The following is a 22264-nucleotide window of genomic DNA, read 5'->3' as shown; positions in this document are numbered from 1 at the left end:
AGCTGCCACCCGAAGCAACAGCGAAAGCAACATTATGTCGGGAGTTTCAGGACTGGGTTTTGCTGCTCCTAGTTCCAAGTTCCGTCGTGGATCTCCCAACCCTCCACATCGCCGCAAATCCACTTCTGCTTCTCTTGCATTAGGCGCTACTCAATCTTGTAAAAACTACCGAAGCATCCATTCGGCAAATGTTTCTGAGGATTGGGAGTCCTTTACCTGTGATCCAATTACAGTAACTCAGGGCTCATCTGGTGAAATGGCGTGTGCTACTATTAAAGATACTTGTGTGGATGCAACTGGTGTGGTTTTGGCTGGCCAATCCAACACCGATTCAATGCACATGTCTGGAGCTACCTTTGCAGACCAGCCTTGGGATGCTATAACCAATGAATCTACCTCGCCCACAGTGACCAATATGTCCTCTGGTCAGCGATTAACAGCATGGAAAACTGGCTCTTTGGGAAAAGGTGAAAATCTTTCGTTTACTGGCTCAGACACAAATGTTTCGGCAGCGTCAAAGCCACACCGAGCTCAAAATGCTGGTGCACAAACGCATTCAAAGATTTCACCTGCAACAGAGTGCAGTGGCAATAATAATTCGGCTGGACAATCTTCGGCGTCTTACTATACATCAACCGCCGAGACTGCTTCTTGTTTTTCAAAACCAGCACCTGTCGCATCTCAGTCTGCGTCACAAATCATTTCTCCAGTCTCTCCGAGCGTACCCCGAGGAGGACCGCAAAGCAAATATGCGGCTTCTCAATTCCATGATAATATATCGATGCGATCACCAGCTGATTATCTGCAATTTTCCGGTGCCACAAGTAGTCATGCCTTTGTTCAGGGTTATCCAGCAAATATGGGCATGGACGCAGGCAATATTTCAGCCGTATTTGCTCTTAATTCTCCTACATCAATAATGCAAGACTCTTTAGATGGAAACTCTGCGTTTGGCAAAAGAAGCATGTTTAGATCGGATAGTCTTGTAGATCCCAATTCTCAGTTTTCCTTTGCCAACTTTAACCAGGATCCAATGCAACAGTTTAAATATAGTATAGCTCCACCTTTAAACATTTCTCAACCATCACACATGCAGATGCCCATGACTGCTAACTCACTTGGTCTCATGAATCTGTCTCCAACAACTCCCTCAGACTGTGCCATGTCTACAACACTTGCAAGGGCACAAAGCATTCCTATACCTGGTATGTTTGGGGGAAATATGACAACAGATACTCTTGTGAACCCCATGTATGACGTTCATACGTCTATGGTGCGTGGACTTTCCTGTGATATGTCTGATACTCAATCTCTTCCCAGTAGCCACAGATCTTCCGTGTTGTCGATTCCAAATAGCGTGTCTTCAATGGGAAATGGTGGTATGGGACTGATTGATTCAATTGCCACTACAGATTTTTCAAATTTAATGTCGGACATATCAGGAAGTAGTTCTCGTCAAAGTCTAGGCTCTGCCGAATTAAAGTCTAAACTAAATCGAATTCAGACTCCAAGTCGCTCAAAAACTAGCACTCCGAAAAACTCTCAGAAAAAGGCATCGAATGTTTCCAAACTAGTTCATAGCCCAAAACCACTGCTTACCAAGGGCTCTTTAATTTCAAAATCGGCATTGGATACATCCAACTATACAACTACTCGGCCTAATCTTCTTCAATATCCAATATCTGCCTCAGTAAGTGGACATCTTCCATGCTATAGTAATAATGCCTCGGACACAGCGTTGCCAGAACTTTTTGATACTTTGCAAGAAAGTGGTGGCGATACTGGTGAGTCTACTGAGGAGCGTCGCGAGCAAGAATTGTTGTTTGTTGGTGATGTGTATACTCCTAGATGGGTTCGTAACCACGCAACTCATAAACAAGGCCTTTGTGAGCTATGTCCAGCTCCTGGCCGTTGGCTTCAATTAAAAAACTCAGCCTTTTGGTACCACAAGCAATTTACGCATGGTATTTCGTCTGTTTCTTGTCTGCCATTCTTGCAGCCTGTTTCGCTTCGCACTGTCTGGATGCTTACTGCTATAAGCATTCCTGTGGCTGGTAAAGATTTGACTAAAGAGCGAAAGGACCCGACTTCTTCTGCTTATATCATGATCGAGGGCTGCTGCCACACCTGCAACGAATGGATACCTCTGATGAGCACCAAGCGTCGCTGTGCCACAATCCAATGCAGTCTTGTCAATGTTACGAATCTTGTTGGAAAATGTAGTCCCGCAGGTGCTACACCAGCAGTTTTGCTTACAGCTGATGAAAAGTCCTCTAAAGTTCAAGTATCGCTTTATCCCAACGGAGAAGTTGTTGTCCCGCCAGTTCTTTTGTCGGTTTCTTCTCACTTTACAGAGGGAGTTGCCGATATTGAGGCACGACGCGGATTAGTGCCGGCATGGTACCGCCATGCATCCAAATGCCACGACCACCAAAAACCTCGCCGAGCAACTGCTCCTAATATGGACGCTCAAGACGTTTCCACAATCACTCCACCCCCACAAATGTAACCACCCAATTATTTTAAATATATATTTGGATATCAATCCTAAATATGTAGGCAAGCGTCTCATCTTTTTGATCACTTCACTACCTATTCTTTTTACACCTTGTATCGGAATCACACTGGTTGCGATTTGCTTACTTTTATGTATATGATTTTTATGCTGCTTTTATTTTCTTGTACCTGTAATGTTCCCTGAATCGATTTTCACGAATGAAAAATTATACTATCTGAACGCAACCCAACTTTTTGTCATTATCTTTGCAGAACATTGTATAAACAGATCAGACTAGCTAATTTATTGTTAGTCCTAACCTAGGTTTGGAATTCCGTTGTTGTGCCATCTCGTTTCGTCAGGATAATACGGGTGGTGCTTCCCAGAGCAGCAGGGTTGGATGTGTCGCTATTGGGACCTTTTTTACTCTGTTTGCCCTTAGTTTGGTTACCTGCAGAAGAGGTACCAGTATTGCCTTTTGCAGTTGCACTTGTATTTAAATTCAAATCTTTTTCAGTCTTATTACCATATCCATTTGACTCCTGGAGCCCAATGGCTGGCTGAGAGATGGATTGTTGGTTGAGAGGGATAGAGTTGGATACTGGAGCATCGCGTTTCTTTCCACGACCAGATTTACTTTTCTCTTTACTACGTAAAGCAGTTGTGCTTGTGGGAATGGGTTCAGCATCATACTCTGATGGCCCTGATACGGAAAATGAGGTTTCCTGAACTGCATTCCCGGACTTGGATACTGGGGTTGATTCAGCGTTTTGAGAGTTGGGTTGAGATGAAGCATGTGCACCAGCAAATGACTTGGCTGCCTTTTCTTTTTTGCGCTCAGATCGACTCTTGCGAGATGAATTCAAGTTTCCTGTCTGAGATGGCCCAGATACTACATCACCTGCGCTTAATGTGTGTTGAGATGAAATCTGCAGGTTTTGACTCGAAATGGCTTGCTTCGGTGCCTTGGATTTTTTGCCATGTTTCAATGTAGCAGCTCCAGAAACAGTTTTATGCGCATCAGTATGTTCACGAGATAAATTAGAAACAGACTCTCGTTTTGCCAATTGAATATTTCCAGATATCAGTGATGTTTTGAATAGTTTTTTTTTGCTTTTTTCATCTGCCTTGGCAGTCAGTTTTCTAGCTTTTTCTGCGCGAATGGCATCTAAAAGTGGAGTACTTTTGGTCGTCTCGGCATCAGTCAATAAAGTACTTCCCACCACAACCAAGTTGGATGCCGTTTCCAATGAAGAATCTATACCAACTTCGCTGGGCAAAATGGAGTGTGGATCAGAAAGGCTACTTGGATCAGAAAGTGATTGAAGAAAGGCTTGATAATCTGCATCTGCATCCAAGGTGTTGACTAATGGATCGATTGTTTTGCGCTGTTTGCAGAATCGTTGAAATGGCGCAAATTCCACGACTGCTCTATGCTCGTTGCCTGCAAGTGATTGATGTGTAATTTGATTATACAGGACAAGGTCAGCAATCAGAGTATGGTTGTTTCAGAGATAAAAATCAAGACAATGAATTGTCTAATCAAAGCTGATGCTATACCCTTGCTATCCACAAACAAGTGGCCATTGCAAGATTTGAAAAAATCTAGCACAGAATCACAATCGATGAAATTCAGATAGGCTCTTGAAAAAACATTTTGTTTTGCCAGCCTATATAAAGATATAAATGTGTAAGCATGGCGAATAAAGCAAGCTGCAATCCAATGCTAGATAGATTGGATTTCAACTTGAACATACAAGACATGATCTAAAGCAGCCGCTGAATGATGCACTAGCCTTACTTTTTGGCAAGCTTTCCGGAAACATATTCCGACCAATCTATATAATCCAACCACTTGGATATGGTATTAAAGAATGCATCTCTAGGCAGCGTTGGAGGCAGTCTCCTTACAACGATCTTTGTGCGAAGTTTAGGTGTATGTGGTTGCTCCTGCCTTGGTCTTTTTTGCTTACGCTTTGCTTGAAGCCGCTGTTGATTTTCCATCTTCTGCTGTTCACGAAGCTCCTTTTGTTTTTGGTTATATTCTTGAATTTCCTTCTTGGTATACTTTGGCTTTTTGGGGGCCTTTGTAGCCTCCATGATGTTGATGAACTGAAAGGAAAAAGATGCAATTTGAATGTGTAAATTGCAAGTCGCATTTTGGTAAAATAATGAATTGAATGGCCAAATAATGGATTAAAAATGGCCAATTGAACTTGCATTCATATTCATACTCATGTAAAATGCAACACTTGTATTTATCTTGCATTAATTGTTTCAGAATAAACAACAATCAAATATTTGCTACACTTTTCTATTGAAATGGGTTTGGTTAGACATTCTCAATTCAGTACACACAATGCTCACAAAATCGAAGCATCTTTTTTTCAATTTTGGCATAGCCGTACATTATACGACCACAGATTCATTGGTTGCAGTATATATTTGGTTTGGTTGTTTGGTGTTTCAGAAACTCATCCTTGTGTCCTGAAATCACATACATTCGCGTTCTAGTCTGAAAACAAGATTACACGTTTCAGGAATGCAATTGTAATGCCAATCACCCAATATCATAATGTTTGATTTGTGTCAAGGGTTAGTTGGAGATTAAACAAGTGGAATGTATTGGAACGGGGATGTGAATGCTGCTTTGAACATTTGTCCAGTTGTCCTGTACGAAATAAGCAAAGAAAGATCAGTAAATTAGAGTTCAAAGGCAGTGTTGTCCAGTACATTTAGCACCAATCAATTCATGAGATGGGTTGTTGTTTATGTATTCGACACCCTTATTTAGTCTTACGTGAACATGGCTGTAAATATATGGCCAAACATATTCCTCATTTGGGCAAACTGGAAAGATCCCATGAAAAGTCGATCAACACAATCCTGCCTGTGAAAAAGCCAAGGATTTTTGTGAATTTAGAGCGAATACACAGGGCAAAACATTTAGTCTGAGCCAATATTGCATGGAATTTGCATTGGCCCAGCCTCATTGTTGGTTCCAGGTTCCAAAACACGAATACAAAATAGATGCAAATAATCAGCAACTGCTATGCAGCTACGAAGGGTCTACACATATGACTCACGTCCGAGCATATTTCTGTGAGTTGCATTCTGTTTCTAGTCATGGTGCTGCTGTGTTTGAATCAAGATCAACCGCACTGGCCTAAAAAGAAGGAATCTGCTGTGTGTAGAAATTAGCCGCCTCGTGACAGACAACACGCATTCGATAAATATCAATATTTCAGGATAATAAAATGTAGATATTTATACTTGCCATCTTTAATTTCAGTTACTTCAATCCCCCACATTGATATCATGGACCGTCGTTCGTCCAACCGAAAAATTCGTCCTCTTGTCATGTCCATGTTTGAGACCTCTGATAGAGATCCTATTGTACCGCAGGCCCATCCTTCGAATACTCGGTCTTCTCGACATTCCAGCATTCATAACTCAGATGAACTTGCCTATATCCGCAGAAAGCGTAGCATGTCCCTCCCAACATCCTCGTTAATTCTGCCAGTAACCGTTTCTACTACTGCAATCACTGAGCGACTCCAGGGCCAACTCTCACGACTTACTCTCAAGCTGTCATCTGGGAGTAAACGAGATCAGAATGCTTCGTCCTCGTCTTCTTCCCGCCGACTGTCATCCAAAAGTGTTCAGGATGCAGCACAGAGTGCCATGGGATTAGCTCCTGATTGGCAGCTGCCCAGTAACTACGACTGTCTGTTGGATCCAGCCAAGGAGTTTACTTTCCAGCCATTATCTACAGATCTCGCTTCACTGCCACGCAAAGAATCAAGGGCTCATCACTCATCAGAGGCGGCTTCTGAGCCATTATCCGTATCATACAACTCGGCTCCAGTGCTACCTGTGACATTTCCAACAAGCAATACCTTGTCTAATCAAGTTTGTCGGGATACTCAACATAGCTCCGCCATATCCACTCTACGCCAAACTAGCAACTCATACACAAGCTCTCATGCTTATGATTTCAAGACTGTCTCGGATGATCATGCATTATCATCTGCATTCAAGACTTCTGACCACACATTGTCAACAGACTCCGCTCCAGCAACAGCTGGCGATTCGATTGGTGTAAGTACACTGACTGCTTTTTCATCATGCCCTTTTATTCAAAAACGCAGCTCATCACATTATGTCCGCTCAAGGTCAGGTCAGGACACAGTCATGTGTTCGACACCCAGCAACGAGCTGGAATCTCGAATTCAATTGCCGCCTCTTCTAACAGCAAAGAATCGGTATCAACCATCCTTGACATCGCCTGCATCTTTGGAAAAGTCAATTACTGGAACTACAGAACATTTGTCTGAAGCAGCATCCTACCCTGGCACTCAGCATCGGATCAGACAGTATGAGCAATCGCTTGGTCAATGTCCTACTCTCCCACGCTCTCACACTCCGACACTAGGCAAATATCCGCAGGAATCATTTTCCAGATCCCTTAGTCCAAGCTACCAACAGCGCCAATCCACATACCAAACAAGCTCTTTTCAGCCATCATCTACTATTCACCATGAAGACCATTTGTTTTCAGTAGCCAAGCCTCCGCTGTCCCTGAATCACGCAAAAGCTTCAATGGAATACACAACTGGTCTTTATCTGGCAGTGCCCAACACAGCTTCTCGTCACACTCAAAAGCATCAGCCCTTACTCGCACAAGAGCAGCCTGTTTCAATCCTGCAGAAACACAACAGAGAGCCATCTCATGATAGTGGCTATGGATCTCCATCTCGTTCTCATCCTGCCTTGTCCGACAGGGGACGGCATCTAATCAGCCCTTTATCGTTTACGCCCACGCTCTCTTCTACTGTTTTGGAGTAATTGATTAGCCAACCCATACTGGCAATGTCTGGGCGTTTTCATGTTTTTAAAAAGCGGCTTGTAATTTTAGAATTTTATTTTTGGAGCATACCAATATTCCCTAGTAGTCTAGCCCATAATAAAGGTCAATATTACCTGGAGACTAGTTTGGTTTTTTGAATTGCCATGTCAGATTTAGTCGTCCCATGAAGGGTCCCAGTTGGGTTCATTCGAAACGACATTCCGGGATTTCCAGAAACTCTTGCCATATGTTACAAGTAGCTCTTGGCCAGCCTGAATTATTTGGTTCAATGTAAACACTCCCACTCTGCATTCCCCAGTCAAGCGATCCCGATACACATCAAAAGCCACGTTAGGCCTCTCATTCACTCGTCTAAAGTCGTTTATAAATCGTGCCTCATTTCCTGCAACTGCTGCATCAATCGACAGAGTACCATGAAAATGTATACAATAGTCGCTGTTGTGATCAATCAGGTCGTCGAGTTGTATTGTTCCACGATAGTCAAGAATGTAAGCATGTGGTGGAACATCCTTTACAGCGAATAAACCATACTCGCCGTGTGCTGGATGACTGCTGTTTGCAATCTTTTGGATTGATACAGTGTCACAGACTATGGGCGACTGGATCTCTAGTTCATCCATGGTCTCGAGTAATGAGGGGATTGGTGTTTTGGGTTGTGGAAGCAATGTAGGACAAGTCGGATGGTTTACAAGACCGTATAGGGTTTGAATATGTTCTGGAATCTCAGAGGCCAATCTATTGTGTTTTAAAAAAGTTACATCCTCTGGCCAATCTACTGGAAGTGTTTTGTCTATGGAATAGTTGTGTGTATCCATAAATCAGGCGTACTTGTTTTGGAGCAAGATATTTGGAGCTGATTCAAGTTTCTGTATAAACCGAATCACTCCAATGTCATGGTTTGAGCACATGTGTTTCAGATGAAATGGTAGAATTTTATTCAAAAGTTTAATTTTATTCAAGTGGTTGGATATAGAGCATCATTGGCCATGCCTGCTGTCTAAATCCACATCCTATTAAAACACCAGCCAGTCCAAAGCCATTTTTAAAAATATACACATGTCATGATTCATCTAACGCTGCTTTTCTCTATTCAAGGTGAGCATAAGTATAAATGCAATCAGACGCCATCCAAGCCCAATAAGTACCATCATGCCAAAATCAAACGGGACTCGGTTCAATGTGTACCCAGATCGATTTGTCAGATCAATATCATACACGCCTTTATATATATTAACAGTATCTGAATCTACATTTCCAATACCCATTGCACATTGGATTAGCTCATGGTTTACAATGGGTTTGATGCTATATCATTTTTACAACATAATGCACATTATGTTGTAGAGTTTAGCTTACATTGTGCTTCGCAGCCCCACATGTTAAAGCTCAATGCCCAGATAAAATACACTCCCCAATTGGTGGCTTGACGAATTGAAGGCCCGTATCCACAAAATACGGCTGCGAATAGACAGAATACAACACCAAGAAGCGGAGCACTTTCTCGACTAACGAGCATAGATACTGTCGCACTCATGCCATATACTCCGAAAAAGAAAAGCATGATCATGAGATACTGTGTTTGAAATGTGATTTCCGGTGTTGCAAGATATACAAAAATTGCTGTAAAGTGACTGTATAATTGTATATGCCATGGGAATATTAATCAAATATACTCGACACACTTTTACTAAAAGCAACGACTTACAGACTACATATCAAGGTGCGATAAAATGTGGCGACTGTTTTTCCAATATAGTACGCGGTGGAAGAATGCCCAGACGAGGCTTCTCGCCAGTATACAGCCTTTTCGTTTCCAAATACATTTACACCAGCTGGTGCAGCAGCAAGTGCTACAGCCATACCAATCAGCAAGCCAAATTGAGAAATCAGCCATTCCAGAGGTGCAGGGGATAAAAGAACATAAGGTTGAATGAAAAGTCCCTGATAAAGTTCAGTGGTTCCAAACGATGCTAAACCCCTATTTTGGTATATATGAATAAATAGTATACATTCAAGTTATAAATGAATTGCCACAGATAGTTGTACTAAAATGAAATAAAGGCAACATCACACTTGCATGAGTAATCCTGCAAATACGCCGACCAATATTTCCATCACAAATGCATTGATGCGTTGGTACTGCTGCATTAGACTACGGTTGTGACAATACAGAATCTGCTTCCACAAAGACGCTCCACGCTCCTTAACAAGAGATATAGCGCCTTCGTGAAACGCTGTATCCTTTTCAATTTTCTTTGGATCTGTTGGGGAGGTTTCGTTCATGTCTGCATTCTTGAGCCATAGTTGTACAAGCTCCGTGCTTGTATAATTTTTGATCGTGTTTTCGCCTTTTCCACTAAGAATGTCCATAAGCGTATCTGCCTCATTGCTTCCAGCATCAAACTAAAGTCACAATGTATCAGCAATGTGAATCAGCAACATGACTAAATACCCATCAAACTCTCAAAAACACGGGTGTATCCTAAATGAATGGACTTACCAAATAGCCAAGCGATTCAAAATAGTTTTTTGCGTTGGCAGTGGGTCCAAGATAAGCCGTCTTTCCACCTGGTGCAATCATCAATACATCATCAAACTGACGGAAAATTTCAACACGAGGCTGATGGATCACAGCAACGATTGTCATGCCTAAATCTGCGATACGCTTCAAAATCACTGCGGTCTGTAATGCAGATGTGGCGTCAAGGCTTTGAATTTAAGGTGGGGTCGAGAATGAATGTAAATAAGATGGGCTTGGTAAATACAATACAGCAATGGTGCATATAAAGCATGGTTTACCCGGATGTCGGCTCGTCTAAAAATATACACACTGGAGCAGCAGCAAGCTCCATTGCAATATTGACTCGCTTTCGTTGACCTCCAGAAATACCGCGGGTTGTCTCGTCACCGATTGTACTATACGCCACATGAGATAGACTGCATTAAAGTTGAATGTAAAAGTTAGCTCACACTAGTTAATGTATCACTATACAATCCAGATACTGAAAACAGTCATACTTGAGTGCTTGTAGAATATTGTCCACATGCTCGGCAATTTCCTTTTCAGTCCACGAGTTTGGAAGGCGAACTCGGGCTGCGTGTAGGATATTTTCACGCACAGTTAGTTCACGATGCATAATATCTTCCTGTAACGTTGAGCATAAGCATGTGTTGGTTTAGTATGTTGAAACCAAAGTCAAGCATTCATTCACTGATCAAAACAAAATGCAGTAGAAATATACAATGGCTTGAATATTACAACCCATTTCAAAATTTTGCTTGATGTTACCTGCGGGACAAATCCAATAATCTTTTTAAATTCCGTAATCTCTGTCTTTTCTCCACTAACATGAAGCGTTCCCGAAGTACGATTGATCTTGCCGCATAAAACACTCATGAATGTAGTTTCTATTGTTATTCAATCAAAGCAAGTCAATATACTCGGTTGATAAATGAAAAATTGAAATATAATTTGGGCAAGAGTACATAAAACCAACCAAAAAAATTTAAACTTACTTCCAGCACCTGATGGACCCATAATAGCTGTCATACGAGAGTCACGAATGGATCCACTCACTCCTTCGAGGACTGTCTTTCCGCTAGGTAGCTTTAAACCCAGATCATGCATTTTAAAGTTCATGCGCATATCACGACCACCCAGTGCTTTGTGAAAGGCACCCGTCAATACATCCATATGGGTGATGGGTAGCGTACTCACTGCTGAAGAAGGAAAAACCGAATTCAACGGTTCCTCCATTTTGTCAATTTGACCATACGTGCCATCCTTGATTTTCAAGATACGACGAATAAAGTATGGCAAAGCGTTAATGGCAGACCTTCCTGCTACTCGAAGCTGTGAAATGGTCACTGCGTACACCAGCACAATCAAAAAAACGTCGATTACAACTGCAGATACGATGCCTGTATAAGAGACTTGTGCAATTGAACCCGGTGAACACGATGAAATTGTATCGCAGATTCGAGGAGTTGTTGTTCCCGTAGGACAAAAGTACCCTTGTGGACTTTCAATAGATATATATTGTATCAAATAAATATTCAGTTGAAGGTTTGTCATGATTGTGATCTATCAAACGAAAAATCCAAGTTTAAATCGGTATGTATCAATAACGAGTTGAATCTACCATTTTAGCATACTATACTGGTCAGGACAATAAAACCCTGCTGTACAAACTTGAGGCTCAAGAACTCCCTGGATATGTCAATTCAATCAAATATTGTGAGCACAACGTGGGTTTTATCAAAACAATATCATAAACGTAAGTTTATTCTCGTACTGATGACGAGCGTTTACATGTTATTTTAACCAGTTTAGATAAGTATGATTGACATTGTGGTTTAAAACTTTACCTGAGGTAGCTGTTGATTGTCATCAAGCGTATTCCATCGAGACGCATCAAATGTGTTTTTACCATCACGATTTAACCGAGTTGCAAAATTATTTTAGATTGACAGTGAGTATACATGGTCATTGAAGCAATAGCGTGTTAGTATGGATTCAAATGGACAAGTGGTAGGATAACATCAATTAGCGCGTCAAATGATCACGATAAAGATTTGTTTGGAAATGGCTTGACAATTTGAATATCACTACTGTAAAACGAATGGCTATGTGGCATATGGTACCTACATCACAGTTCACGCCACGAAGACGATGTAAGCTACATTTAATGGAGGGTGGACAGTAAGTTGGACTTGTGCTTGCATTGATCGAGTTGGGGCAGTAAAAACCTAAACCATGTTTGTAATACAGCAGGTTTAACAAATGTTTTAAATAAAACTGAGAATAGTTGTTGATTTTCATCTGCCAATGTCTGAGTATATTGGATAGTTGGGCTTGGCATGATCAGATCAACTGGCTGTTGAGCGATTATAGGTTACACACTATCGAGTATCACAAGCTTGACTTACCTTTTGCGCATGTAAATGTACCATCTGAAAATAACGGTACTCCTGACGAATTGGTTACATAGCATGCCATTTTGAATCTAAAGTATTTATTTAGCTACTTTTCTGTAAAAGTGTAGTATGTGGCTTGTTAGGGTGCGATAAAAGAGGCGAAAACGTTTATATTTAAACAATCCAGCTTTGTCATGTTTGAAAATGCTGACAGCCATTGAACAAGCAGCTGCTGTAGCATCTCAACAGCGTGAATTTTCCGTTCGTAAAACTGTACGCTTGCTTCAGATTAGCGTAATGTTCTATATAAGCGAAACGCCGAGCTTCCGCGTCAAAACAATAAGAACAAGACCAATATCGAGCTTAGCAAGCAGCCGCCGCTAGACTAAAAGAGGAACGTTGTCCTATTTAATTGACAAGAGTAGCAGGTGATGTCACAAGTCGTTCAGCAAACATGTCATATCAACAAGTCGGATTGTCGCCATGGTGCAAGAGACGTGAGCGATAGATGCTCCTGCCATTCAAACCGACAGGTAAACAGTCTACCGACACTTTCAAAAGAACTGCATTTCCAATAAAGCTGTCAACCCCAACATATACTTTTGTGTGGCTGAATGGATTTTGCGCAGATATTTCATATGATACGCTGAGAGTATTGATTGCTGACATTTTCTCATTTATCTCTTTGTTTTCATGCCTTTTTCAATCAGTTGTGGAGGGAATGTACAGAAAAGACGCACTAACAGAGAGTTTAAAGATGCAAGGCAGCATTGGGGTTTATTCATTGATGATTTTGGACAAATTTCATGGATGAAAAAAATCCAACTTTAATGTTTCACTATCATGACTTATTAGGGTATATCCAATAGCAAAAAGTAGTAAAGTATAGCTAATATGGTATCGCATGTGGTGTGTAATTTATGATTTCAGAAATACAATGTTGTCCAATAAGCTGGAACCAATAAAACACAAGACTGGCTGCTTATTATGGGGTTTGGCATCCTTATTTGGTAATCCATTTTACGTGAATAATAGTCATGGAAAGCTTCGTTTAAAAACACATTTTTACGTATGAAAGAACGCACTCGTGGATTTTTACCCAGTGCAAATGTCTCGGCCAACAATGTCAATGATCTTGAAGACAATATTATGTACAAAAGCCAACATTTGTGAGTGACAGACATATTGGCAACGTGGAATATGTCAAGACTTTTCAGAATATTCAACATCTAGATTGCAGTGAACGGGTATTAAATTTGACGATCGTACAATGTATGGCTATGCAAAAAAGCCAAAATGCAAAGTTTAGACACAGCAGTCCAAAACTATAGTTTGATTGTATGCGTCACATGATGGCCAACGTGTGATTAATCAAGGGAGCTGTCAAGGCTGTAGTATTTTGACTTTCTAAGCGACATGCAACGTTTTTAAGCTGCCATCTCATTTTGGATGATGTTCCACTCCATAAAGCAACTGTCTTATTAGACATGATTTTTGAACTCTGCATAAGATGACTTTTCCAAGAAATTCCAGACACTGAGAAACTATCCAAGTCAATTTGTAATGGGAAAACAGTAACTATTCAACCATTGTTTATTCCAGAGCAAAATAGATTGAAATATGAATACAAGATGCGCCATTGTACACGAATACGAATGCAAAACCGTATTCACGTACAGCAGTAAAAGTCCACAACCACCCAGGTTTTGGCAAGTGGTTGATATTGTTTTATTATGACCAAATCCCATTAGACCAGCCAAGTTTATGATCAAACAAGTATTTGACATAATTAGTGTCCAAATGCCAAAAACACCAAGCTACATCACCAACCATATATACAAATAAACAAAACAGTATAGTTAAAAAACGACTTTGTTGATTGCGTAGCAAATAGTGCTTGTATAAATAAACGAGTAATTGATGAATCATGGCAAGGTCGAAATATGGGTTTTGAAAACATTGTTGCTAAAGATGATAGATCGAGACAATAGAGAATGAGGTTCACAAATAAGCCAGTGTAGATAGACTAGAATGAAATTCAATCCACTTGGGCATACAAGCATGATTAAAGACATTATTGGGCAATTAGGCTGTGATTAAAGAATAAGACGAGATTTTTCATCTAGGGCGGGCTGATGCGAGGGAGTGTCGAGAACAGAAAGAATTAGGTAAATGAAACTGAAGGCACTGGCCAGTCGGTCCTATTCATTCTATTTTGTAGACATTGGAGTAAAGAAATGAATGATGCTGGCAGTCTTCTGAGTCCATCGAGTATATCTCTTTTTGCTTTTCTTCAGCTCTTGCCGCCGCTTTTCAAACTCTTCAAAATCATGTTCTGTACTGAGCGATTCTGCCCAAGAGACAGAATGGCCCTTTGAATTTGAGCGTTGGGGGGTATGAGTGATTGGAGAAAGTAGAGGTTCAGAGTTTGGATCTGTCGTTAATCCGTGGACAGTGCATCGTCGACGAGGCAGAGTGTTGATAGGTGACGAAGTGGAGTGAGCAGCATACGAATCTACTGAGCCGAATCTTACACGACAAGAGTTGCAAGAACGATTGGCCATCAAGGCTTGTGGAGATAAAGGCATGGATATAGACGAGTGCTGAGAAGATTGGCTGCAAGAGTTCTGGCAGACGATCTCGCTGGAAGAGTATTCACAGTCCAAGTTTAAACTTGCATGGTGCTGTGGTTCCAATGTTTGCAGATGATCAGACAATTGTGGGGACGAGACAGGGCTGCGAGTTATTTTGTTGGTCGAGGCAAAGTCGGTACTAATATGAGTAGCAGTATGGCAGCAGTCATACGGAGACTTCATGTCGGCTCTATCCGTCGGCATACAACAGGCACTACTTGGAGAGACCAAAGTAGAGGAAGTCAATGTATCGATGAACAGTTGTGGGGTAAGAGGTTTAGTAATAAAAGAGGGATGCTTTTCTGGGAATGCAGAAGCGGTAGATGATAGTGATGGCACACAGACGGCAGTGTCTGTGTGAGTAATACAAGTCATGGCAGTAGTTGAATGTTGATGGCAGTCGAGTCCTAATAGTAGTTGAAGAATCGGTATCGATACAAAACGGATGAAAATCAAAAAGTTGAGCGCAAACCTCCGCTACGCTCAGAACGAGTGGTGTCCAAACTCAGACTGATTCATGATCCATGTGACTAGTGGCGCTGCCACTGCATAAAACTTGTTGAATTGAACTCAAATTGTGGATTTTCGATGGCTGGAATTTGTTGATTTTGTCGAGTTTTGATGTTGATTTTGTCGAATTGGGTTTGCTTTTGTCAAGTTTGTAATCCAATAGTCTAGTCAACAAGTTGTTTGAATTACTGAATGGTTGTTATAAGAATACCTAGTCTGTGATGACATGTATAAGAATATCAATCCATAATAATATCAATCCATAATAATACCTAGTCTATAAGAATATCAACCTATAAGAGTACCAATTCATAATAATACCAATCTATAACAATTCCCAATTCATAAGAATATCACCAATAATGCTCACTCTGTAATAATATCATTTCGAGAATTGCAAACATTTCTTTCCTCTCAAATGGCTCCCGATTTGATGCAGATTGAGCGTGATGTCAATGTCTGGCTGACAGCTCAGAGAACTGCAGCTCCTGCTGACCTTAAAGACTACTACTCCAAGTTTGCCGACTTTTATGATAGAAAGTACGCTCAGTATCTTCATTGCATTCAACTCAATCCCGTTGTATTGCCTTCAAGGCTGCAACGCTTGCTTGCAACACCCTTGCTGTCAAGTCTTGATCTAGCTGCAATAACTGCTTATCACTACTTCCATCTTGATGAATAACTGGGTTTCTTTTACTACTTTACATTGATGTAACCTTGTCTTTTGGCTCGGCTGAATAACTGTCTTTGTATATTCGACCTTGCAATTTATATCTGCAATGTTGCTTTCTGGCTGGACTCGTGGTTAACAACTGCATATTAATACATTGATCTTTGGCTTCAATTCAACTATGCAGGCTATGGCATCAACTTACAGTCTCTATTGAAAAGTTTGCTGCTCTTCCTGCTGCTGTACCTTTCTTTCTGGCTCTCTATGATAACTTCATTGTCGACTTTGAAAAGAAGATCAACCCTATCAGCCTGGTTAAATTTCTCATCCAAGTTGCCCATCAGATGAAGGGTAAGCTCACTACGCAGCTGTTGCTATATTAAACTATATACTATTTGCTATCCAAACTATGCATCCCAAGTCTTAAATGCTCATCTATCGAGTCTTGCTAAACCATCCTTGTTTACTTGAACAGATCCCAAGGCTGCCCTTTCATTTTTATCTGCTCAGTCAGAAAAACTCAAGGAGTGGGGAGTGGGTTCTAAAGAGGCATATGTGCTTGCTGTAATGGAAACTGCCCATTATCGTGTGGTTACAGGAGATCTGGAGGGCTGCAAAATCGCCATGGAAGAGTCGGAAAAGTTGCTCGATGAACTCCCTGCAACCGAAACCGTAATTAGTGCTGCATTCTATCGCGTATCTGCAGATTACTACAATGTATGTCATGTCGGTGTCTTGACAAGAATACCTTTTTTAATACTTGTTGAGTCTGATTTTGATCTTCTTGCCACTAACAACATGTGAATAATCAATCTTTTTAAACTACACAATGTGTAATAGTACAAAATGGCATACCAACAATACTATCACAACGCACTTTTGTTTCTATCGTCTGTCAATATTGATGATCTGAGTATTCAGGAAAAACAAGAACGTGCATACAATCTGTCCATGAGTGCACTTCTTGGCGAGTCTCTATATAATTTTAGTGAACTCGTAAGTATTTAATCGTCTCTTTTCATACGTGAATTAGTGTTTTGGTCATTGCTCATCATTGGATTTGTTTTTGTAAACCTGCATGGCACGTCTACTACCAACACGCCTCAGCTTATGCACCCCATTCTTGATTCTCTTAAAAATACCAGCATGGAGTGGTTACGCATCTTGCTATTCCAATTCAATACTGGTGACATGGATGGATTTGAAAAAACTAGTCGCAGCGGAGAGTTTCTTAAACTGGTATTTATACTGCCACCGTTGTTGTATAGTTTCAAAAAACTAATTGCATGCCATGTTCTCAACCTACTTTCAGCCCATTTTGGTCAACACTCTTGCCTTTTTGAGACAGAAGCTGTGTCTCATGACTCTCATTGAAGCTGTTTTTAAGCGATCAAAAGAAATGCGTGGCAAAATGACATTTTCTGAGATTTCTCGTGAGACTCGAGTGTCGCTTGAAGAAGTGGAACATCTAGTCATGAAGGCGCTTTCTCTTGGTCTGATTCGTGGAAAAATTGATCAAGTAGATAGTGTTGTTATTGTAAGTTTCACTTTGAAATTCCAAGCCAGTGGTTTAATATTCCAAATACACTAATGCTGACGGGTTTGCATCATTAGGTCACCTGGGTTCAATCCCGTGTATTAGACAAGTCGCAGATTAAAACAATCCATGACAGGCTAGATGGCTGGAGTAACAAGGTTCTTGAGCAAGTTACTGGTCTTGAGCAACAAGAGAGTGTTCAGAGTCTGATCGTTCAATAAATGTATTGATGAGCGACATCTTTATCAAAATTCAAAACATTGTGTTTACGTCTAGCAGGTGCAATGGTTGAGAAGGGTTAGATTTGATCGGCAAGCTTTATTTGAAGGCGCCAAGAGAATCGGGAGAGCAATAAGGTATAAAACTAAATATCATGATAGCCCGTTTGTAACAGTTATTGGGAGTGGGTGTTGTTTGGCATGGAGCCGCCTTGAGCAGGCGGATGTTGAGCTACTGTTCCAGCAAGAGATTGGGGCGAGCCTGCAGCAACTGTTCCACGCCCACGACCACGTCCTCGAACAGTACCACGACCTCGGGTACGACCTCTACCAGCAAGTGGCGGCGGAGTCTCCTGTGGAGTCTCTACTGAGATTGATGTACGTGCTACACGAGCTAAAAACACCCGGGCCATTGGCAAGCAAATCGTGGTTAAATAGTCAGTTTAAAATCAATAAAATGTAAGCATGTAAATCATACCTCGAAGAGAGCAGGTGTGTCGGTAGGTGTTCTTGTAATTCGCTTACCTCGAAGTGATGGTGTGGGTTTACCTATGGGTGAAGCCTGACCTTCTACAAGTCCAGTAGAAATTGATCTTGTTGGTGTAGATACATTGGTTGGCATTGACGCTCCAGAAACAGCACTAGGTGTAGTGGGAACAGTTGCAGGTGACGAAACCATAGATCCCTGAGTACCCGATGCAGTTTCCTGTTCTTTCATCATTTTCTTCTTTTTACTCAAAAGTAGCATCTGTTTGATGCGCTGCGTTTCAGCATGTAGATCTTTCTCGGATTTCACCTCTGTAGGTTTTGGAGTAGCTACTGGGGTGATATTAGGCACGGAAGGATTAGTTGAAACAACTGGAGCGGATACTGCTGCAGCAGTCATAACAGGCGCGACATGCGTGGTAGTGATCAAAGATGGGGTAATGGAAGAGACTATACTAGTTGAAGCCACTGTTGTTGAATCGTTGTGGGTAGCTGCAACAGGAGTTGAATGTGCTACAGAAATAGGTTCATGAACTGATGGTTGTTGCACTGAAACAATTGTAGGAGATACTTTGACCGGAATTTGTGATGGTTGCACGTTGGTAGAATCTTGTGGATTAGGAGCATGCAAAGCAGTGGCTTGCACTGCTAAAGTATCCAACGTGGATGGGATCAAAGTGATGGATGTCGTGGCAGGATGTTCTACTACAACCTCTGGAATTTCTTGTTTCTGTGACTGCAACTGAGGAGCAACTATTTTTGAAGTAGAAGTCGGTGATTCAGTAACTATAGCACCAGTTGTTGATGGCTCAATACAAGGTGTTTGTGAAAAATCTGGTGATGCATTCGGCACTTGAATTATGGGATCTGTCATCTTGGCGCGTTTAGCCATAGATTCTTCTTCAACAACTGATGGTGTAGCAAGAAAAACATTTTCTACTTCATCGCGAGCTCGCTTGATTGGAGTTGGAGTAGACGTTGCAGCAGGATTGGTTACCATGCCAGCAGAAGTCGTCATTACAGTTGCTGCGTTGGATAAGGGTGTTGTAGATGGTATATGCACCAGAGTTGTTGGCAAGGTCTGTGCATGCGTTGTATTGCTAATCGAACCGTCTGAATGAGTCGCTGGTAGTGGCTTAGATGGGGGATTTAACACGACTGTAGCTGATGGCATTGCTATGGTAGCAGAAGCAGGTTTTGGTTTTTGTGGTGTAGCAGGTGTAGGGTTATTGGAAGTCGCCGTAATGCTTTGACGAAGTAATGCAATTTCGCTCTTGTATCGATCCAGTTCGGCTTGCAACTCCAATTGCCGCATTTCCCACTTAGACTCTCGAGACTTTTGCAGGTTTGTTTGCTGCTCCATTTCTGCAGTATGAGCAGTAGACATGCCACTAACAGCCTCAGCAAGTGATTTCTCAGTCTCTTGTAGTTTAGCCTGTGTTTGTCTATACTCTATAGTAACACGATCTTTGCTTTCCTTCAATTTTTGAGCAATGCCATTTGATCGAGCAACCAGATCCTTGAGTTTGGTGTTGGCATCATCTGCATCCTTGGCAGCACGGGCTTTGACTTCCTCAATGACTGCATCCTTCTGAGCTAGCTCATCACGGCACTGAGAAAGTTCGGCGCGAATCTGTGAAAGAGTGGTTTCCAAAATTGTCATTTGGTCTTGATGCTGCTGCAATTTGGAATCTATAGAAAGGCGAAGCTCGGCAAGATCACCAATAGCTTGATCGCGAGCAGCTGTCAAATTAACCACATCCTCCTTGAGTTTGCTATGTTCGACGGGGTCAATCCGCTCATACTTTTGCAAAATCTGTTGCGTACGACTCTGCCATCTCTCATTGTCTTCCGCCAAGTGTTTGTTTTCCATCTTACGAGCCTCAATCTCTGCCTCAAGTTCACCGGAACGTTCACGCAGTGGCATCAACTGTGCTTCAACTTCTTCCAAACGAGCCTCGGTCCGTTTCAATCGCTTCAATGTCTGTTCATTTTGATCACGAAGCGTCACATTGGATTCACGAAGTAAATTGGCTTGCTCAATTTTCTCCAAAAGCTCACGATGCTTTTCTTCGTTGCCCAAGGCATACTGTTTTGATTTTGTCTCCTCGTCCAAAAGTGCACGGGTTTCATCAAGCGATCGCTGAACATGATCGACTTGGAGAGTAAGGCGTTGTGATTCTTGAACAGCCACTTCAAGACGAGTATCAAGAATAGATTTCTCGCGACGAAGGAACCGAATTACCTCACGCAGGTCATCCAGCTGTTTTTGATGCTCAGCTGATACATCACCGTCACCCGTGGCAGCATCAGTATATTCACTCAACGCTCGGGATTTGTTGAGAGATAGCTGCTCAAATTGAGAATGAAGCAAATCGTTTTGCTGACCAAGATCCTCAATTCTCTTGATATACTCACTGATTTGCTCTTCTAATTTAGATCGGGTGGCTTCATGAGACGCCATAGTGCTTTGAAGCTTGGATACAACTCCATTATATTTGGTCTCCATTTCTGCAGCACGTTCATATAGTTCTCTATTGGTTTGTTTGACTGCTAAAACAGACTGTATTGTGTTGGAGTGTGCAATGACTTCGCGTTCATAATTTTCTTGTGCAGAATGAGCAGCGGCTACATGCTCAGATACATCTGCATGCATCTTCTCTTGTGATGCAATAGCTTGTTGCTGACTTTCTCGTAGTTGAATAATGGTATTTGCCAATTCAGTGCGCTCAGTATTAAATTCGGCACGAGTTTCTTCAAGAGTTTGCTCAAGATGAGTATGCTTATCTGTTGCTGCATGCAGTTTGGTTTGCAAATCAGCGATTTCTGTTTCAAGTTTCTCCACAGTTGCTTGTTTTGCTGCTAAATCCTGCTCCATCTCAGTTTTAAAGACCTCATAAGTGCCATTCATCTCGGCTAACCGTTGTTCATTGGCGTGGCTAATGTCTTGGAAAGCTGCGCATCTCTCCTTTTCAATAGCCATCTCGGCCTTCAATGCCTCCAACTGAGACTTGCTTTGAGTAAGCTTAAGATCAAGGTCTCTGATTTTGTCTAAATCAGTTGCATCGGCACCCAAGCCAAAGTTGTTTTTGGAACGACCCTCGTAGAGCGCAGCCCGTTCTTCAGCAACAGCAAGACGCGACGACAAGTCTTGGCATTTGAGGTTCAGCGTTTCCTCTTTATGCTCAGTAAGTATCAACTCTCCACGTAACTTTTCTATTTGGGAAGTGAGCCGTTCAATTTTAATGTGCGATTCTTTTTGTTCAGAGTCTCTCTTTGCAGTTAGAGTACGATTATCGTCCAATGTTTCACCCAACTGTTTGCGAACAAGTTGAATATCGCGTGTTAAAGACTCGAGACGATCCTCGAGTTTGGCCTTTTCAGCACTCACTAAACGCTCGCGTTCATCCAGCTGGTGCTGAAGATCACGGAGTCGATCATTAGCAGCATTTCGCTCACGAATCAAATCTTGAACATCACGCATTGCTCGCGACTCGCTTGATTTCCAGACTTCTCTTTCAATCTTGAGCTGCTGATTCTCATTTTGCAAAGTTTCAACTGACATTTTGGCATCCATGAGCCCGTCTGTAAGTTCCTGTGCTTTGGCATCGTGACGAGACGACATATCCATAAGAGATTGAAGTCGTTTACGCAACTGCGATGTTTCTTCTTCTTGGTGCTGCAATTTTTTGTTCAAAAATACATCCCTCTCCTGAGAATACAAAATTTGGTTTTTCAAGGTAGCAACTTGAATATTCAGCTCAGTTCGCTCATTTGTAACGGATTCAATTTGGGACTTGAGCTGTTTGATATCTATTCCCGATTCTTTGCGGAAAATAGAAAATTCAGATTGAATATCACGATACAATTGCTCGTACTCATTGGTCAGAGCTAACGTGTCAGTCTTTTCCACAGATCGGAAAGGA

General features: G+C 41.6%; 7 protein-coding genes across 7 annotated transcripts; 3 read left to right on the top strand and 4 right to left on the bottom strand.

Annotated features, from left to right (window-relative positions):
* The first annotated feature begins 1209 nt into the window (after positions 1–1209).
* On the top strand, positions 1210–2740 carry BATDEDRAFT_36497 (uncharacterized protein). The gene has a single exon (XM_006675821.1). The coding sequence runs from the start codon at positions 1223–1225 to the stop codon at positions 2507–2509; it is 1287 nt and encodes a 428-aa protein (XP_006675884.1). The 5' UTR covers positions 1210–1222; the 3' UTR covers positions 2510–2740.
* A 77-nt stretch (positions 2741–2817) lies between these two features.
* On the bottom strand, positions 2818–4613 carry BATDEDRAFT_84963 (uncharacterized protein; the record flags this gene model as incomplete). Its single annotated transcript, XM_006676029.1, has 3 exons — positions 4299–4613; positions 4058–4167; positions 2818–3941 (listed from the first exon to the last, which is right to left on the bottom strand). The coding sequence occupies exons 1-3, from the start codon at positions 4595–4597 to the stop codon at positions 2818–2820; spliced, it is 1533 nt and encodes a 510-aa protein (XP_006676092.1). The 5' UTR covers positions 4598–4613.
* An 850-nt stretch (positions 4614–5463) lies between these two features.
* On the top strand, positions 5464–7345 carry BATDEDRAFT_34170 (uncharacterized protein; the record flags this gene model as incomplete). Its single annotated transcript, XM_006675711.1, has 2 exons — positions 5464–5599; positions 5790–7345. 2 exons carry the CDS (start codon positions 5464–5466, stop codon positions 7343–7345), a joined length of 1692 nt encoding a protein of 563 aa, XP_006675774.1.
* Positions 7346–7519: 174 nt separating this feature from the next.
* BATDEDRAFT_22093 (uncharacterized protein) lies at positions 7520–8182 on the bottom strand (the record flags this gene model as incomplete). The annotated part of the gene is made up of 1 exon (XM_006675405.1): positions 7520–8182. One exon carries the CDS (start codon positions 8180–8182, stop codon positions 7520–7522), a length of 663 nt encoding a protein of 220 aa, XP_006675468.1.
* A 120-nt stretch (positions 8183–8302) lies between these two features.
* BATDEDRAFT_34169 (uncharacterized protein) lies at positions 8303–12401 on the bottom strand. Its single transcript, XM_006675710.1, has 11 exons — positions 12297–12401; positions 12016–12116; positions 10884–11451; positions 10657–10775; positions 10386–10513; positions 10167–10304; positions 9868–10075; positions 9439–9770; positions 9073–9345; positions 8724–8998; positions 8303–8613 (listed from the first exon to the last, which is right to left on the bottom strand). The coding sequence occupies exons 1-11, from the start codon at positions 12364–12366 to the stop codon at positions 8438–8440; spliced, it is 2388 nt and encodes a 795-aa protein (XP_006675773.1). The 5' UTR covers positions 12367–12401; the 3' UTR covers positions 8303–8437.
* Positions 12402–13860: 1459 nt separating this feature from the next.
* BATDEDRAFT_36496 (uncharacterized protein) lies at positions 13861–15348 on the bottom strand. Its single transcript, XM_006675820.1, has one exon. The coding sequence runs from the start codon at positions 15290–15292 to the stop codon at positions 14495–14497; it is 798 nt and encodes a 265-aa protein (XP_006675883.1). The 5' UTR covers positions 15293–15348; the 3' UTR covers positions 13861–14494.
* A 505-nt stretch (positions 15349–15853) lies between these two features.
* On the top strand, positions 15854–17888 carry BATDEDRAFT_15571 (proteasome regulatory particle lid subunit RPN9). The gene is made up of 7 exons (XM_006675068.1): positions 15854–15967; positions 16285–16448; positions 16573–16814; positions 16938–17093; positions 17205–17336; positions 17410–17634; positions 17712–17888. Exons 1-7 carry the CDS (start codon positions 15861–15863, stop codon positions 17853–17855), a joined length of 1170 nt encoding a protein of 389 aa, XP_006675131.1. The 5' UTR covers positions 15854–15860; the 3' UTR covers positions 17856–17888.
* Positions 17889–22264: the final 4376 nt, after the last annotated feature.

The sequence above is a fragment of the Batrachochytrium dendrobatidis genome (assembly GCF_000203795.2).
Source record: "Batrachochytrium dendrobatidis JAM81 unplaced genomic scaffold BATDEscaffold_1, whole genome shotgun sequence".
In the NCBI taxonomy this organism is placed as follows: domain Eukaryota; kingdom Fungi; phylum Chytridiomycota; class Chytridiomycetes; order Rhizophydiales; genus Batrachochytrium; species Batrachochytrium dendrobatidis.
The sequence above is the reverse complement of the archived record's forward strand: the minus strand, read 5'-3'. Positions and strand labels throughout refer to the sequence as shown.

Excerpts from the sequence above, each read along its gene's own strand:
- BATDEDRAFT_36496 (XM_006675820.1), bottom strand. The coding sequence starts at position 15,292 with ATGACTTGTATTACTCACACAGACACTGCCGTCTGTGTGCCATCACTA.
- BATDEDRAFT_36497 (XM_006675821.1), top strand. The coding sequence starts at position 1,223 with ATGACAACAGATACTCTTGTGAACCCCATGTATGACGTTCATACGTCT.
- BATDEDRAFT_34169 (XM_006675710.1), bottom strand. The coding sequence starts at position 12,366 with ATGGCATGCTATGTAACCAATTCGTCAGGAGTACCGTTATTTTCAGAT. Across the intron at positions 10,514-10,656 it reads TTATTGGATTTGTCCCGCAG|GAAGATATTATGCATCGTGA; the intron begins GTAACATCAAGC and ends TCAACGTTACAG. Across the intron at positions 8,614-8,723 it reads GTGGGGCTGCGAAGCACAAT|ATTCAGATACTGTTAATATA; the intron begins GTAAGCTAAACT and ends TTGGAAATGTAG.
- BATDEDRAFT_15571 (XM_006675068.1), top strand. The coding sequence starts at position 15,861 with ATGCAGATTGAGCGTGATGTCAATGTCTGGCTGACAGCTCAGAGAACT. Across the intron at positions 17,337-17,409 it reads GCGGAGAGTTTCTTAAACTG|CCCATTTTGGTCAACACTCT; the intron begins GTATTTATACTG and ends ACCTACTTTCAG. Across the intron at positions 17,635-17,711 it reads AAGTAGATAGTGTTGTTATT|GTCACCTGGGTTCAATCCCG; the intron begins GTAAGTTTCACT and ends TTGCATCATTAG.